This window comes from Buteo buteo, chromosome 6 (assembly GCF_964188355.1).
Source record: "Buteo buteo chromosome 6, bButBut1.hap1.1, whole genome shotgun sequence".
NCBI lineage: Eukaryota > Metazoa > Chordata > Aves > Accipitriformes > Accipitridae > Buteo > Buteo buteo.
This window is the reverse complement of record NC_134176.1, coordinates 10,276,246-10,293,999: the sequence shown is the minus strand read 5'-3', so window position 1 is coordinate 10,293,999 and position 17,754 is coordinate 10,276,246. Positions and strand designations below refer to the sequence as shown.

The 17,754-nt window shown below is 44.3% G+C and overlaps 1 protein-coding gene across 1 annotated transcript; it reads left to right on the top strand.

Annotated features, from left to right (window-relative positions):
- The first annotated feature begins 1,907 nt into the window (after positions 1-1,907).
- PLD4 (phospholipase D family member 4) lies at positions 1,908-16,804 on the top strand. Its single transcript, XM_075031052.1, has 11 exons — positions 1,908-2,102; positions 5,093-5,182; positions 6,838-7,043; positions 7,742-7,925; positions 9,304-9,424; positions 9,782-9,909; positions 10,084-10,284; positions 10,633-10,772; positions 13,330-13,495; positions 14,717-14,813; positions 16,156-16,804. The coding sequence occupies exons 1-11, from the start codon at positions 2,100-2,102 to the stop codon at positions 16,362-16,364; spliced, it is 1,545 nt and encodes a 514-aa protein (XP_074887153.1). The 5' UTR covers positions 1,908-2,099; the 3' UTR covers positions 16,365-16,804.
- The last annotated feature ends 950 nt before the right edge of the window (positions 16,805-17,754 follow it).

Sequence of the window (17,754 nt, the reverse complement as noted above, 5' to 3'; positions counted from 1 at the left end):
AACGTGTTAAACTGGCAGTTTCTTCTTAGCACACCTCCCACGCAGACATTAAAAGATCTTTCACTGTATCTTTTAATGCACCCTTCTAACAAACTGGAGTCCAAGTCTGCTTTTTAGAGGGAGTACGTTAACCAAAGAGTGGTATCCAACTGTACAGTGACAGATATATTTACTCTGTGTGTGGGATGGTGGCAAGTCAACCAGAGCAACTGGTAGAAGGGGCCTTGTCTGAGAGATGCGGAAGGGGAGGAATAAAAAAGATTGCTTGTTTGCCCTGAAACTTGCCAGTCTTTTTTTCTTTTCTCCATCCAATTGCATGAGTTGATCAAATAAATCATATTCTCCCCACAAACCCACTTCCATCCTTAAACCCTCAAAGCTACAACACTGCTAGTAAGATCAGAAATGTGTAATTGCTGTTGGGCTGGTATGTGAGATCAGATAAGCAGAAGGAAGCCAGGCTTTTGCAAGCTGGAGAGGAGGAGGACAATGAGATTAATCAGCGCTGTAAGTGGTTAGAGAGCTGCCAAGGAGAAGAAATACGAGTCCTTTTTCTGGAAGCTGTTCTTCCCAGCCTCTCCCAGTTTGAACTAAACTGGTGATACTGGAGCAATAAATGATAAGTTCTGAACTTCATACAAACGTGCTGCTGCTTGTGTGGTACAATCCCGAACTCGCCGAAGTCAGTGGGAGCTTTTGTGATTTATGTCGGCGTAGTTCGTGCCAGGATTTCAGTCCTGCACACAAACAGAGCAAGGCGGCTCGTTGCTAAGCCTGCTGACATGTACAGCACACCCGCTGACTTGAACTCATGAGGCGCTTTAGCCGAAATATTTGGTTTGGATGCTCAGCCTCTGAAGTCAGCGGAGGGACAGGGACACTTCCCAGGGGTGACTTGGACCTTTAGCATGATGGCTCGCTGGAGTTGCCTCTTTTCCTGCCTGCAGCTTTCTGGTAACCTGAGTCTAAAGGGGTGGCAGTAGCCTTTGCCTTGTTTTTAAGCCCTGCTTTAATAGAGATTTGGGATGGTGTCAGTGACAGGTGATCTGTGTACAGCAGAGAGCTGCCTGGTCAGACGATCATTGTATCTGCTCCACTACCTTCTTTTCTCTCACTTTTGGCCTTCTTTGAGTTACTGCTTGTGTTTTGGTCCCAGGGGAAGCAGACGGTTCGTGACACCTTCAGCTTCCCAGTGAAAGGCCTCTCTCTGCCGTACCTGACCTATCCTCTGGCTCCTTTTAGCTTTTCCATCTTCAGCACCTTAGTACAAGGTATGATAAAGCCTCGTGATCCTTGTTAGTCCTCTCCATTGCCTCCCCCCTGCAGCAGCCTTCCTCAGGTACTGAACTGGGGAGCTGCATCCTTCAGTTCAATGGGATCGAGAGTAACAGCAGCGTTGCTATACTGCCTTGTGTCGACTAGGGTGCAGCCTTTGGGTTTTTACAGAAGACGTAATTTCTTAGAAACTGCCTCAAACTTAGTGTTGCCTGGAACCTTCTCCCTCAACACCATCGCTGCAAATTCGAAGTACCATTTGTTTAAGACTGAAGCTGCTCCCTTACGTTTGTTCAAGGATGATTGGGCAGGAGGGCGCTTGCAAGAACTGGGTAGAGAGGCAGTTTTGGAGGGTTTGCTCCTTGGTTTAAAATGAAGCTTCTGGTGGGTTAAGAATGAAGCAGTGAGAATGCTGCCGTGCCTGGGATGCAAAGTGCACTGAAGCCGAGCAGTCCTTTCAACCAGTGTCTCCTAGAGCTGATCTAGGCTCTGATCTCACACCACTGAAGGCGGTGGGAACTCAGCCATTCAACAGAGTTTGAGCCAGGTCAGGCACTGCAGAAAGTTATGCCAAACAGGTGGAAATCGGGACCTGGAATCTAAGAACTGGGTAGTAACAACTAGATGATAACTTGGGACTCTAACTGTCAGTGCGTGTTGTGAAACTCGGTGTTTAAGAGGAAGTAATCTGCAGCAGAAGGAGGAAAAAAACAGAACCCGAAACAAATCTGCTGGCGAAAAGCATGTAAACTGCCTCTTTTAAGTAGAGTTGGGAGTAACATCAGACTATAGCAGGACATCCACACAGGAGGAGGTCTTCCAGGATGGTAAGTACATTTGTCATCATCTTGAGAGCATTGGGGGGTGGTCGTGGAGAGATGAATGCGCTTTGTTCATCTGAGGAACTTCAAACAGCTTCCGGGGAGGATTTTGTATACTGAAAAATCTCATCCTTATGTTTGAAATCCAAAATCTGAAACAGTTTGATGCTGATGGAAAAAAGAAGTACCAAAAGTTATTTTGGGGGCAGGGAGAAAGCAGCCTAATGTTATAAACAACAGTCTCCTCTGTGTACTCAGCAGATTGTGGTATTAACTGATGTTCCAGTCTGTGAAGCAACACTAAGTAGCGCTTGTATTTATTGCTCTTGGATGAACTTTAGTCATTGAAACTGGCAGCTAGTAAAGCCCTGAAAGCTTAGAGGGAGCCATAGTTAATTACTGACCAGCTACAATATTATTAGTAAGAATTCTGGTTGAGTCTGTGATGTTTTCTTTTTTGAAAATTAAGCTGCATATTTTAGTGCCGTTCTCATGACTTCTGTATAGCAGCTGGGAATCTAACCCATCACCAGTCAAAGATATTAAGAAAGACTTTGTTTGAATCAAATGGTAGGTGAGTCTATTATGGCACATATGAGATCTGTTCATTTGCATATTTTAAGAGAAATGCTGCTTTTTGAAGCCATTTTGTAACTGTTGCTGAAAAAAGAGAACTGAAACAAGTTGTTTCTCAGAAGCTCCATCCCTCTGAAGCCATCACAGGGCTGGCAGTGCACCTGCAGCTGCAGTTCCTTACCAAGACACTGCTTGGTCACCAAATGTATCGTGGGGAGCGCTTTAGTTTTGGGGGCCAGAGGAACAAGATGACACCTCTCAGGCTCTGGTTCTGTGGTGAGATCCACCCGGGGCAGCCGGGGGGGCTGTTTCTTACCAGATAGCCCAGCTGGTTGTGACAGCTACGGACAAAGCTGCGAGCTGTGGAGTGTGACCTGCAACCTCCCTGGGCCCTCCTGTTGTTTTTCAGCTGCCTTTCTCCTCCTCCTTTAAAATCCCTTCACCTCGGTTTCCTACCAAACTCCTTAGCCTCTTCTCTCTTGCTCTCTCCTCCTTTTGTTCCCACTAAGTTTTCTGGGTTGGCATTTGACCACTTTCTCTCGAGGTGGGGGAATGCCGTGTGTTGCTGTCACGCAGCCTTCTCTGCGTGGTGTGTTATACCTCCCCTCTCTGCTTGGGCTGCAAGCTCTTTGGGGTAAGACACCGCATCTTTGTACTGTGCTTAAAACATGAACTGGGATTTCAGCGGCATGAGGACCTGACATTCACCAGGGAATGGCCAACTGTCCTTCCCTGCTGGCAGCAGCTCAGTTTCTCCAGGGCTGGGAGAATGGGTGTTTTCCTGCCAGCATTTATAACTGTTTCTAGTGTAAAAGCTTGCATCTGAATCTGGGGGCAGCAAAAGGAAGTGCAGTGAAAAGTGTGAGTAAAACTGCCTTGGAAAGTAGGAACTGCTCTAGAGATCACAGCTGATAATAACAAGCAGACCCTGAAACGGAAACTTAGCTTTCATCTCTGCAGCTCTAGTCTGCTATTAAGCATGACTGTTCATGCCTTTCCTTCCCTCTCCACCTTTCTCATTCTCCCTTGTCTGCTCTTTTACCTTGGGTCCTCTCTTTTCGCATTGCCCTCCACATTCCCCAAGTCACTGTTTCAGACCCACCTCCCTTGTCTCCCAAGACATCCTCCACCTCTTTGGTTCAGCCCCACTAGTTCTTGGGAGTTGAGTCCCACAAGAAGCCTTTGGGGTTATGCCCGTGCTGTGTCCAGCTCCTGCCTGTTCCATGCGGTCACAGCATCGTACAGAAAGGTGGAGTGGGCAGGAGCTGGACACAGCACGGACATGCATGGCCATGCTGCCTTACTGGTGTGGGAGGGCAGACACAACGAGCCCACCCAGTTCAGGTGACAATAGCTGTGAACGTATGGCAAGATGGATGGGACAAGCCTGGCAGGATCCTTCCTGCCTAAAACTTGTTCGAGTGTGGCCGCCCACAGAACAACTGCATATCTGACACTGTTAAACATGTTCATCCTCCAGGCTACAAACGCCCGATGGCTCAGGGATAGGAAGCGGTAGTTTGGGGACTGGACAGGTGGTGATATCATCTGGTAGCACTTTCTGAAATCTACTAAACCCCAGGATGTACTACTTCTTGCTTCTGAGCATGAAAAATGGCAGCTGACTTCTATGGGGTACATTCACCTCTGCCAATGCAGGGATGATTCATGATTCATGACCATTGGGCATGTGTGAAGTTTTTGGGTTGACCTTTTCAGAGGGCAAAATAAGCAAGCAGCCAACTACCCCTGCCCTACCATCTGCTTTGAGTTTTGGCATATTTGGTATTTGCCCTTGTGGTTGCCGCTGCTAGGGATAACATAAGATTGGAGCAATACTGCCTGAGGAGGAAAAGAAGTTAACTTACTTTCTAGGGTCATGGTTACAACAGGGGAGAAGAGGAGTTTATATTTCAGCCTGGTCCCTGTCCCATTAACAGAGTCCCTTCTGGAAAAGACACCATCATTGAAGACAACTCACAGGCATAGAAAGAGAGCAGGAGCCTAATAGAGTCACACAGAGGATGACATTGATGCTGTACGCTACCACCCACAGCTTCTGCATTTAATTATTACTTGTTGGCAAATGTGTTAGCTTGCAACAGGACAAAAGTGGGTGTTGAAGTATAACTTGAAGAGGCAGCGATGCAGTTGTTTACACAATAATTACTGGAGTGATTTTTGTGTGTAGACAGCACCAGGGAAAACCTGCAGGGACCTGTCTCTCCCTCTCACTTTGCAATCCGTTCATGTCACTCAAGACCTGTCATACAGTGAGGATGTTGCACAGATCCGTACTTAAATCTCAGAGCACTATATGAAGCAATAGCAGTAACCTGCATTTTTAGTCTGTAACTGGCTTTATACAAATGTTGCCATAAAGTTTTATTTTTCCCCTTGCATACATTTCTGTTTTTCAGATTGTGAAAAAAGCATTAAAAACATCCCTGATGCTTAATGAGTCTTCCAACATGAAATTAAGCGTGAACAATCAAAAAGACGTCAAAACGGTAATTATTGGGATACACTACATTTGCTTAGAAGAGCTGAGATTACACTGACATTTCTGAAAAGAAATAACAGATTAAGAAGAAGGATTTTATTGCCTGTTTTAGAAATCCGTGTAGGTTTCGATCCTATTTGTAAACAAGTAAGTGACAAAACCCTCATTGATTTATCCAGTAGGCTGATCAAACCTTGCCGAGAGGGAGTAGTGTGGAGCCTAATCCTGCAGCCCTGCCTCAGGATAGTAAACCTTGCTCATACAAATACCCTCACTTTCACCATTAGCACAGCATTTATTTGTTTTTTCAGCATGCCTACAGCACCTGGACATCACAGTGTAGAGCATGGTGACAGCCAAGATGTGACTTCAAAATAGGTCTCTTACCTTAGAAATCTCTTCTAAAACCTGTGCGATGTTTAAGTCTTGCCAATGTGTTCACGGGATGAAACGCAGAACTGTTAAAAATTGGTGGGATTTTTTTGCCCTCAGTGGGAGGGAGAACAAGCCAGAGGGCAAAAATTTAAGTAGATAGTAAGTTTAAAAATGTTTTTCTCATTCAAATCACTGCCTGAAATTGATGGCAACACTGTAGATCTTGAGAAAAGCAGAGAAAATGAAAAGTAAGAAACTTTATCCACACAGAAACTGAAATAGATGCTTTCAGAGGCAACTGGTTTCTGTGTAATTTTCATATGTACCCTTTTGGGAGCTCACGTTTATAGCTATAGCCTCACAAACACTCCCAGACTCGCTTCTCCTGCCCGGAGGTTCAAAAGCTCAACCCTGAAGTGCACATTGCCTATCTCAGGGTGGTGGATGGTCCCAGCTCGCAAGAATTGCCATCAGGAACCAGACATGATAATTGTTGGGGGGAAATGGATCTGCACTGGTGGCTGTCTTTTCCTCCTCAGTATAGGGCAACATATAGAGCCTGGTGCTATACGTTTCAGCATGTGAGTGGCTGGACTCCAGATCTGGATATATCAGGTGGCCAGGCTATTTTTTTTTTCATCTACGTTCAGGAAAAAAAAGGAAGTACAGAAAAAGGGAAATGAAGCTAACTCACCACACTAGAACGACAAGGAAATACTGGTCACTCACCACATGGATAAATGAGATTTGTGTAATTTCACTTAAGTGAGGTTTAAGTTAGAAGACAAAACCAGAACGTGTTCAGAAACCACAAAATGCCCCTCTGCTTCTGACATTTTCAGACATGTTTTTTCTCCTCTGACTTCATGAACTTTCTCTTTACGGTAGTGCTGGTCTTGATCCCACAGCTAATCTTGTGCTACGGATTTCCTTGTTTTGATTTTGGAAGAAAATTTGTTGAACACCCATTTGTCTTGTGCAAAAATAAAGCTAATCAGCATCAAACTAATCATAAGGTTTGGGAAAAACCCCCAGATTTTTGATATGTTGGCACAGGAGAAATTAAACCAAAACTAAAATCATGGTCCTCACATAAACCAACCCCTATGTAGCTTGTGGTCCTCACTTTCGGTGGTGTATCCAAGAATACTGTCTGCCAGTAGCTGAAAGCAGAACTACTATTCAAAGATTGTGATTTACTCACCCGCAACAAGTAATCATCCATGAGTTGGTGTATCCATGACTTGGTGATCACTTAAATCTTCTCTTACTTGGATTCTGTTCTAGTTTCAAATCTTAGGGGCAATTTTGATACTTGGTGTTGTCCTGATCGCTGTTTACTTCATGGGAGTGGACAGCATAGTTGATTCTAATGGAGAAGAAGGAGTTGTCAGCATTTACGAAGAGTGGGAGGAGGAAGAAGCACTCTATGGAGATCTCCCGGGAACCACAATAATTGAGGAGGACACCAATAGACCCAATGACTCTTGCAGGTAAGCCAGGCCTGATGTGGCACGTGGAGAAGTAATGACCAGGTGGAGAAATTGTTACAATGCTGACAATATGAGCATGGCTTTTGTTCTCTTCCCATTGTATAATAAGTGATAAAGTACCACTAATTTGGGAAGAGTGGGGGTGTTGTTTAGGCATTGGGTCGTTAGTAATTGACCGTTATGAGGGGCAGTAGGGGCAGTATCACAGCTCCACTACCAGTCCTGTGCTTGTATGTTCAGCACAGCTCTGTTGCTACTCCACCACCTCCAGCCATCCTCCCTTTGTGGCAGCGGTGGAAGGCAGCAGAGTGACCGGTGGGCAAAGCAGCCTCTGCCGAGCTCACCTTCTTTCAGAGGCTGGAGGGGGCAGTGGATGTTTGTCCTGGCAGAGGGTGGAGGGGGTATCAAAGCGACATCCAGCCCCAGGGGGCTACTTTTCTCCTCATCTTCAGGATGGTAAAATAAAATGCTCAGAACGCCTTCTGAGAATCCATTCTGCTGGATTTGGGAGGACGATGTATGATATATGCTTGGCTATAAAAACTGGGTATAGAGAGTACTCCCATCTTGTTTGTCCAGCTCAGGTTGTTTGCTTTTGAGGTTGATGTCCAAAATGGCCAACTCTATGGCCTGGCAGGTGCTTGGTTTTCTGCTTGGGTCACAGTCACTTGCTTCACAATATACAATTGCCATTGCAGCTTTGAACTTGTGGAAAATGTTCCTTATGACTTAGCTTTTGAGATAAATAGCACTGCCGCCAAACCCTTGTACCAAGCCTGGATGAGACTCCTTGATGTAGCCCAAGAAAAAATTCACGTGGCGTCTTACTATTGGTCTCTTACTGGGAAGGATATCAACGTCAATGATTCATCTTCCAAGCAGGTAGGAGAAAATCAATGACAAGCACATCTGTTGTTGTTTGTCTTATGTACATGTGGCAGATTGACTGCATGGTCTGCCTCCGAGAGACATTGCCTGACTCTTCCTGCAAACCCAGAAAGGTTTTCCATGCTGGTCTGAAACAGCACACCAACTGTCTTCCTCCGGTCAAGTTAGACTCCATCTGGGCTCTGTCCATGTCTCCAAATATTTCTATGCTGTGTTTTAAGAGCAACCAGAGGTCAGCCTCCAAATCACACTCGCTTACCTTGCAGATGGTCAACCTGTGGTAGGGGCAGCCCAGTAGCATGGCTGAAGAGCCTACAGGATCCCACGTACACAAGGGAATGTGCCAATTCCCACTGGCTAGCTGGAAGAGTCAGAAAGCAAAGTCTGCTGGACTTTTGACTGCTTCAGAGTCTTCTTCTCCCCCATGTACAGAGGTGGCATCTGCATTGACGCATTTTGCAGGTGTCCCTGAACCATGCCATTGGACAGCAGCTTAGGACATTCATTCTCCTTTGCAGGGTTGTCCTCCTGGGCACCCTGTGCAGCCAGGCTTCCTGAGGGGCCTCTCTGGCTCCGCCACCAAAAGTAAATGACAGAGGCCACGGCACAGGCTCACCCTGTGACCATCCATCATGTTTAATTGTCCCTTGGTTCTCTTTTGGCCTGTGGCAGCTGGCGACCTCGCAGGCAATCCTGAGCAGGGCCTGGGGGACTGTTCTGAAAAGCAGAAGGGACAAGGCCACCCTATTTCAGGCAGGTACGGAGTTCAGCCATGTGTCAGGAATCGTGCTGTTTGCTGGCCTGTTTATTTCTGCGGGCCGAGCCTCTGCCTCCCTCCTGGCACACCTTCCTCCTTGTCCTCACGGGCTCTCTGGGACTGCTCTCCTTGTCTTCCTCCCCAGGTGGTTCTGGTGTTGTAAGGTGACTCATTTCCTCCACATGAGAAGAAGTAAAAGTGAGAGATGTAAGGCTGAGCCCCGTCTCCGCTAAAGGGACAGCTCAGTGTAGGACAGTCTCCGTTACTTTTATCGTCAGGGAGAAATGACACAGCCTATCTGTTCAGCATCAGCATCCAGCAGTTGATCTTCGTTGGGGCATTCACCTTTGAAGTCTGGGATGTTTGTGGTCATACTTTTAACCTTATGTCTAATAGTATTAAAAAATGGAAAATAAACTTGGATGCATACATTGGATCAGAATCTTTGTTCCTTTTTTTCTCTACTTGAAACACTCCTGAAATAGGTGACATTTCTGACCTTCCTTGTGTTGGGGTTCTTCAAAGGAAACATCCATTAGTAACACTGTACTTGCATAGATCTTGCTAAATGTTCTACAACAAAATATAAAACATAACAAACAATGTACCGTGCAGGGTGAAGATATTCTGAAGAGGTTTGAGAGATTACTCGCAGAGAATATCTCTGTGTATGTTGCAGCAAGTATACCAACTTTGGCTACAAATTCAACTGACCTTGAGCTTTTAGAGGAAAAAGGTAACTAGCTCACTTCAGTGATGCACTCGGAACTTTAGTATTGCAAAAAGGCATCTGAGAGAAACTGGTTTCCAAGGCCTATTCTGGCATGGTGCTTACATGGGTTCACAGGACAAGCACTATGTGTTCACTAGTTTATGATTTCTCTGTATGTTGTCATGCCCTTAAGGATTTTTGCAAAAGTTTACTTTTTGCAAGTTACTGTATTCCCAGGAATAAGTGCTTGTGAAGTTTGGTAGTTATTACTGGCTGCAAGTATTAGACATCCAGACATGTTCTGGCTGTCAGGGGAGCAGTATAGATTATCATCTCCATGCTGTATCTAAACTTTTTTTTCCCCTCCCCATCTTTCTTCAGGAGCTCATGTAAAAAAGATTGATTTTGGACGTTTGGCAGGAGGAGTGTTGCATAGCAAGTTCTGGATTGTAGACATGAAACACATATATATTGGTAGTGCAAATATGGACTGGAGATCTTTATCTCAGGTAAGTTCTGCTGCTGCATATTCAAAAATCTGGGAGAAAATTCATGTTCTAGCACATAACAGAGAAAAATCATAATGATGTAAAATATTGACTGAGTGGGAGAAACAGCAAAGAAACCCCTGAGGGTGGAGGTGGCTCTTTCTGGAGCTGTGACATAGCTTGTTCTCTTTGCAGGTGAAAGAGTTTGGTGCTGTGATATACAACTGCAGCTGCTTGGCCAAAGACCTCTGGAAAACATTTAGCACTTACTGGGATCTTGGACATGCTAATGCTACCATCCCATTCCCTTGGCCTCTAAATTATTCTACCCACATTAACAAGCATCGGCCTCTGGAAGTAGAATTTAATGGAGTCTTGACAAAAGCCTATTTTTCTGTAAGTATGTTTCAAAATAACAAGATAAACTGTAAACTATGTTTAAGCATTGGCCAGAAAAGTTTCTTCAGCAGTTACTTGTGTTCCAGTTGGATAATAATTCATTCCACAGGTATCTCTGGAACTACTCAAGGAATAAGGGTGCAGGTCTCCTTTAATCACTTGTGGGCTCAATATATCAACAAGTATCTGACCCATCAGGACATGGAAGGCATGAGGAATGATAGTGGTCCACCTCAAGTGCTTTGTGCTATTATAATGAAAACTGAACAGATCTGAATATAAATGAATCACAGTCTGACAGAAAAAAGGATGAAATCACTGACCTGTATGTTTTCTTCTTTACAGGCTTCTCCTCCAGCGTTTTGTCCAGAAGGTCGCACCCATGACCTCTTTGCTATAATCAGTATTATCAGTGAGGCACAGAAATTTGTCTATGTTTCTGTTATGGAATATTTCCCTACCAGCCGTTTTGTTCATCCAGAAAGGTACAGTTTTAATCCTGAACACATCAGTTAACTGCACTATTTAAAGGAAAAATATACTATTCCCCCCTTTCTGCAATAAAAATATTCAGAGTGGAGAGGACTGAGGCTTTGCTCTGCATTTATGACCGCCTTGTGGACTGTCAAATACTGATGCTCCAGGAAGGGTGGTATCCGATAGTGCCCATGTTCTTCACTAGCATTTTAAAAAGCCTCCTGTGCTCTTCGCACAGCAAGAAAACTGTGAAGTGCCAGGCTAGGGACAGTCAGGTACAGCTCCATTCAAAATACAACAGACCAGCGTTATGAACAGAGAGAGGAATGGGAACAGCAGAAGTATATCTGACATCAGACTTCAGAGAAAATATTGCTTTGCATCTCTCTTCTGTTCCTGTTTCTCTCTTTCTGTTCTTTACTTCTGAAGACTCTTGACTTCTGGCTCTGCTGCCTGTTTGACATACTTGACCCATAGTTTAGAGGGTGATTCTTAACTGTCCTTGCTGACCTCTGCAATGATAGCTGAAGCAGTCTCTAAAAGAAACTTCTGGGCTTTTATTTACCTTTTTTTAATAATTCCATCTAAGGACATCCAAGTTCTTGAAGCATGCTGGATGCATGTAACAGCAGCTCTGAAAGCGAAGGTGGTAGTGGTGAACTGGAGTGATCAAATTGTGTGTAGTGGACCACTGCCACGGTCCCAGTGGGCTGCCCGAGGTCACAGCAGTATTATGCAGACTCTACACATCAGCTCAAATCTGAGTAACACAGAAAGTTAGTCAGTCATGGGGCAACCACTAAGACGCCAAATCCTCTTAAATATGCTTGAATTAGGATGTTTACATGCAACCAAGTGCTCTGAGTATTATCTGCTTATAACATTTCTGAGTCTTCCAATCGTCTAAATAATCTGACTGAGAAAGAAGTTCAAGCAAAATAATTATGTACAACATGGCTTATAAAGAATGGGGTGAGCTCTAGATTTCCATTTAGCCAGAATTATACCATGCATCATGTCCTGTGGCATGACTATGTAAAGCCTCTCTTGTTCAGCTGGGCATGTGTGTGTTAGCAGGAAGAGTGTAGGATAATAGACAGACACAGATAATTCCACTGTCCTTGAAACAAAATCTCAAAGACTAGCTTCCACTTGGAAGGTATTTTTTATAAATCTAACAGCTTAGAGAATTTTTGGTTTCTGTGTTGTATGGTTGAATCTCTGGGTTTCTCATCTCCTGCTTTTAGCTAAGAATAGGTTCACAGAAAGTCTCTTTTCCCCCTTAGGAATGAGTATGGTAATACTCCTCATTCTTCATCGGAACCCTTAATCCACCATTTGTGACATCTAGGGCCTGATCAGATGCAAACAAGAGTTTCAAAGGCCTAGGGAAAGCGGTGCAGGCTATCTCCACAGCAACCAGCTGTAGTGCAATGAATTGAGGCTGATTAGTTCAGGTTAGGTTCCTCCAGCAGCTGAGGCAGAGGGAACAAAGCTGCTGTCTTAACGCCTGAGTGTTAATCAACTAGAAACTGATATATTTAAAAAATGGAAACTGCTCAAAAATAGCATTTCTAAATAGCATGTTTTTCTGAGTTTTTCAGGATCTACACGTCAGCCTGAGCCTGAAAGCACATGGCTGGTCTGTTGATCACAATAGGACGATGTGTGAGGGAGGATTAGATAACTCAGGCCTTTGTACATAAGACCAAAAGGAATAAGTTAGGCAAATTAATTCATCATTGCTCATGGGACTGTGAGCGAGTGCCAGACCTGTCTCTTTATCAGTTCTCCAATCTATACTAAAGATGCTTGTCTTCCTCTGTGCAGCACTTGTTAGGATCTATGGAAAGAAAATGCAACAGGGGCATTTGGAGTTGCTAGGTTGGGGTTGCACATTGTCCAGCTCTTAGTGTAGTGTAGTTGGGTGAAGGATGTTAAAAATTTTCCCCTACGCTATTGCCAACACGAGTGTCAGGAAAATGGACAGCCCCGTGTTCACGAGAGCACGGCTGTGTTTGTTACCTCGGGGGCACACGGCATACTAAAGAGGGCCAGGGAGGGATAGAGTCTGTCCACGCTGTCTGATGGCACAGGACCATGGCAGACAGTAGAAACAGTCTCCAGGATCCTGAAATGGCCATATTCTGCAAAATGGCTCTTAGGCTTTCCTCTGGGCTCTGCACTGTCCTTTTTACTTTGTGCTGTATGACCTGGCTTTACACGGGAGTTGCTATTGTTATTTTTAGTTTCCTAAGGAAATGAACATGATGGCACCACGCTGTGTGTGTATCTGTGTACGTGTACTTTACTAAGCTTTAAACTTTTTGATCTACTTCAACCCAATTTGGCAGAGACTGGAGGTCTCAAAACACACTGTGAAAGGAACTGGCTGGGTAGAAGGCAGAAATCTTATTTATACCTCCAGTGAAGGCACAAGTGCTCCTCTTACTAGACATCAGAGATCCCATCTGTGCATGGCGTCACTTGTATTCTCAGTTTATTGTCACAGCTTTCTGCTGAACCGTTTCAAAAATATCCCTTTTTCCACCCACTTTTCTCTAGATACTGGCCAGCCATTGACAATGCTCTGAGACGCGCAGCTTTCAACTACAGAGTACAAATCCGGCTTCTGGTCAGCTGCTGGACCCGCTCTGACCCAGCCATGCTCTACTACCTGAGGTCCCTGCGTGCTCTCAACAACCCACATGCCCACATCAGCGTTGACGTGGTACGATAAGAAACTTGATTTTGGAAAGACAGCTTGAGGATATGGGCCCCACACTGATTTTTGAGTCTAAGCTGCCAGTCGCGTGTACAAGTATCAGGTTTTAGAGAAGCAGATTGTTGTTGCAGTGACTGTTTCAGGTCCTTGAGAAAATAATGCCCAAGAGATAATCTTTGAGGAAGCAGCTATTGCAAGCTACTAGTGATGTCAAGGGATGTGCCTAGCTGCAGCACTTGAGATGTTATTTGTCAGGCATTGGAACAGGCTGCCCAGGGAAGTGGTGGAGTCACCATCCCTGGAGGTGGTGTTCAAAAAACGCATAGGTGTGGCACTTCAGGACATGGTTTAGTGGGCATGGTGGTGTTGGGTTGAACTCGATGATCTTAAAGGTCTTTTCCAACATAAACGATTCTATGATTATCCAGGCAGTCGCTTTTGGTGAGCACCATGACAGTAGTAACAATTTATATGACAACTTAGTGCTCTTCTCATAGACCTTTTCCTGTATGCAGTATCTTAAATGGGTCTAATTACTATCAGTTTTTTACAGTTAAGAGCTCTGCTGACTGCCTATAAATATGGACCCATTTCTGAACACTAAATATTACACACAGGCCATAGGCACTAGGCTGAAATGCATCAAGTCGAGTGGGGATGGTGTGGAAGCTCCCAACATGGTTCAGTTACCACAACAGAGAGAAGTCACAGAAGTAAGGAGGAATGGTTTTACCAAAAAAACCCACCAACCCCCCCCAACCCAACAGAAATGTAGGTTTTAGTAAGAGTTTACGCAAGAAGTTTGGCATTATTGTTGTCTGCAGTACCCCTCGTGTCTGTGATCAGCCCGTTCTAGCACAAAATAAGAGCAGCAATCAGTGGTAAATGCGTATCTATTAAACAGCTGCCTAAAACTGCATTTAATTGTCTGCCCTGTAATGATAATAGCTGTGCCACTAATTGAACATTGTGAAGGAAACATTATCCTTATCTGATCTCAATTGCTTATCCAATTTTATGTACAGTGGAAGTACTATTTGTTAGTTTTCTTGGATAAGAGTAAAATCTCTTTTATGGTACATTTAATAACAGTGTGTGGAATATTCTCTTCTCTTCTTTCTGTACTATGCTAGTCTTTGAAAATATAGGAAATCTGCATGGTCCAATTATCCAGTCTGTTCCTCACTCTGGTATTTCTATTTATGTTCTTAATTTCTCTCCCTCCAGAAACTCTTCATTGTTCCAGTTCTGAATCACACAAATATTCCTCACGGGAGAGTGAATCACAACAAATATATGGTCACTGATAAAGTAGTCTATATTGGTATGTATTCCATTATTCCAAATACTTACAGTATCTTCAGATCTATAGGACTGAGGCTGAGATAGGATGGGCTGCAGTATCAAAATAATACCTCATTTTGCCATGTAGAGCAGATAAACATATCAAAGTATATGACTTTATCAGAATGTCTGCCCTGGGTGAAGAAGTAGAGATGTGAAGGGGAGACAATAATGTAGGTCAAGTTCAGCAAGAGATTATTTCATATGGTTGTGAACCATTAACAACAGAACATGACAAGTCTGAGCTCACAGCCTGTGAGAAACACAGTAGGAATTTCACAGACTGTGTGCTCGGAATGATGCAGTGATAGCTGATGCTCTACTATAGAACGTTATCGTGCTTTAATAAAAAGAAATTGCTGGGAGGAATTAATTCCACGCACTGTTTGTTGAACAGAACTCTAGGAAAGGAAATGAGAAAACAGTAATGTCAATTGCTGCTCAATTCCTGAAAGTCGGGATGGTGTTTATTTTTCACTGTTTTATTAGGATCCCTCAAAAAAGGGAACATGAAAGGGTTCTGTCATTTCAGTCAGCTCATCCTCCAAGCAATGCAAACCAGCAAATAGCCTGATCTTCCAGCGGGCTGAGATCTTGCAGCTCCATTTGCCTTTAATAGAACTTGTTTCTTACTAAGTTGTCTTTTGAAGACAGATATGCAGGTAATTTGTTTTCATGCCTAAGCACCTTCTGGGATTGACAGTAGATTTTTCTGGCTAAGGCAAACACCAGAAGTGCTAAGTGATAAAATGTGTTTTTTTTCACAGTGTTTGATTTTCTGAATTGTCATAGCTTTGGAGAGAGCCCTAGACAATGTCTACAGCTGGATTCCCAGCTTTGCCTGGCTTAAAAGTGGGCATTGCATGCTGAGCTCAGAACAGCCCCTGAGGATTTATTGATCAAGGGTCCAGTTTCTCTTCTTGTTTTCCTTTAACAAGTAAAGCAAATTAAGTTCATTAAGGATTTTTTTTTCTTTAAACACAGAAACCCATATCAAACACTGGCTTTTACCCCTCTTAATACCCAAATGTTGCTCTCTGTTCCCATATTTATAATGAGTAGATTCATCCACCTCTGTCACAGGCTGTAAGGAATCAGAAGGTTATGAAGCTTCAGGGTTGCAGTTAATACTGACTTTCTGAAACCTGAGGTCTGGAATAAGAAGGAGGTGACCTGATTTTTGCTGCTCCGTTGGTCCTAATGAGATTTGCAGTTGTACAGCAAATCAGCAAAGCCAGGCAATGTGGACTTAACAAGTATGGAGATCAAACAGTACACTGGGAAATGAATGTTTTCTAATTAGCTACTTTTCCATTGCATAGGGACTTCCAATTGGTCAGAAGATTATTTCATTAATACAGCTGGCGTGGGACTAATTATCAAACAGAATTTGACCAACCTGCAAAGAAAGCAACTGCCTATCCAGGAACAATTAAAAAAACTTTTTGAGCGAGACTGGAATTCCAAATACGCAGTAAATCTGGAAGATGTGCAGGGACAGAAAGACTGTAACTGGAGAGGCAGGCTCTGAAGTGAATTGAAATACAAATTTAAAATAAAAACAAAAAAATATATTTGAATCTTGTTCCCCGTGCAAAACAAGGAGCTTTCTTCTTTATGTCTTTGTCAGAGAAATTGCTTTCTCATGGTGTCCACACTGTTTGATGACACAAGAACTTCTTATAGTTGACTCTACCTGCAAAACCATTAGTCAGTGTGTGACATTTCCTTTTTTGCATGATTACCTCATCCCAGAGTTAATGAAATGCATACAGTGTTATATGACAAGCTGTCTGATATCAAAGCAAACATGGAAGGTACAACCAGATATTAATACATCAGAGATGCAGATTGCTATTGCTGTGCTATTTTGTCTGAGGAAGCTATATATTTCAACCTTAATGTTCCATTAACAGTGTTTGCTTATATGTGTTTAAGCATATTTTTAATAAACTCTTGGCCACTTTAAGATTTGAGCCATATAAGTAATCACCTACAATAGTGAGAGCAGATTTTTTAAAGCATTTAGGGATTAGAGGTACCGGGAAATACCTGTATTGAAGTGTTGAGGCTGGTGGCCAGAATTAAATACCTGGGATTTAAATCTTGGGGCCAGCTTCCAGCTCAGCTGCCCTGGACCCCTACGTGTCTGGGTATGTTTGGATGTCTGTGTTGGCCTCCTGCAGCAAATGGGATGGGGGGAGCGGGGCGAAGCCGCTGCATGAGTGCTAGTGTGGGAAAGGCATCCCACCTGCACTGTGGGCAGTGCTTGGAGAGCCTCCTTGCTCTTTTAGGGCTGTCCTGGTGCTGGCCCTGACCAGCGTTGTGTCTCTGGGCTGCCTTCTCTTCTGCAATCACACAGGGACCACAAACCTGAGCCATCTGGCGCCTTACATCCATATCCCCCGCTGCGTGGCGGCTCTGCCCTGGGTGACTCTCAGAAGGGGTAGGAAAGGAAAGCGGGGCATGTGCTCCAGCCATGAAGCGGTGCAAGTGACGCCAGGCTGGGGACCCGAGAACCTCACCAGGGCTGGGGACCTTTGCCTGACACTGGAAGCGGAGTTGCAAAGTGAACTTTTTTTGCTTTGGGACTGATGTACAGCAGAGGTGGGAGAGCAAAAAGTGAAAGCCCACAGCACAGCTCCGCAGAAGGGTCGGGCACACGCCTTGTGTCCCGGCACTGGGTCTCTCAGCTGTGAAAACGCAGTGGACCTCTCCAGCCCCCAAAAGGCATGTGGCAGCTCGTGGCTTCAGTCCCATCCTGACAGGGCCTTGTTCAGTTGGATTTTGGCTCTGAGGCCACCCTCTCTTGCTGCAGACACAGCACCGGGTAGCAGGAGTACAGGCTTCCCCTTCATGGTGCAACCTCCCCTCTCCGGAGGAATTGTTTCGGTGCTTTTGAATCTCTGCCCTGTGCAGAG

Excerpts from the sequence above, each read along its gene's own strand:
- PLD4 (XM_075031052.1), top strand. Across the intron at positions 7,044-7,741 it reads AGACCCAATGACTCTTGCAG|CTTTGAACTTGTGGAAAATG; the intron begins GTAAGCCAGGCC and ends TTGCCATTGCAG. Across the intron at positions 10,285-10,632 it reads TGACAAAAGCCTATTTTTCT|GCTTCTCCTCCAGCGTTTTG; the intron begins GTAAGTATGTTT and ends TCTTCTTTACAG.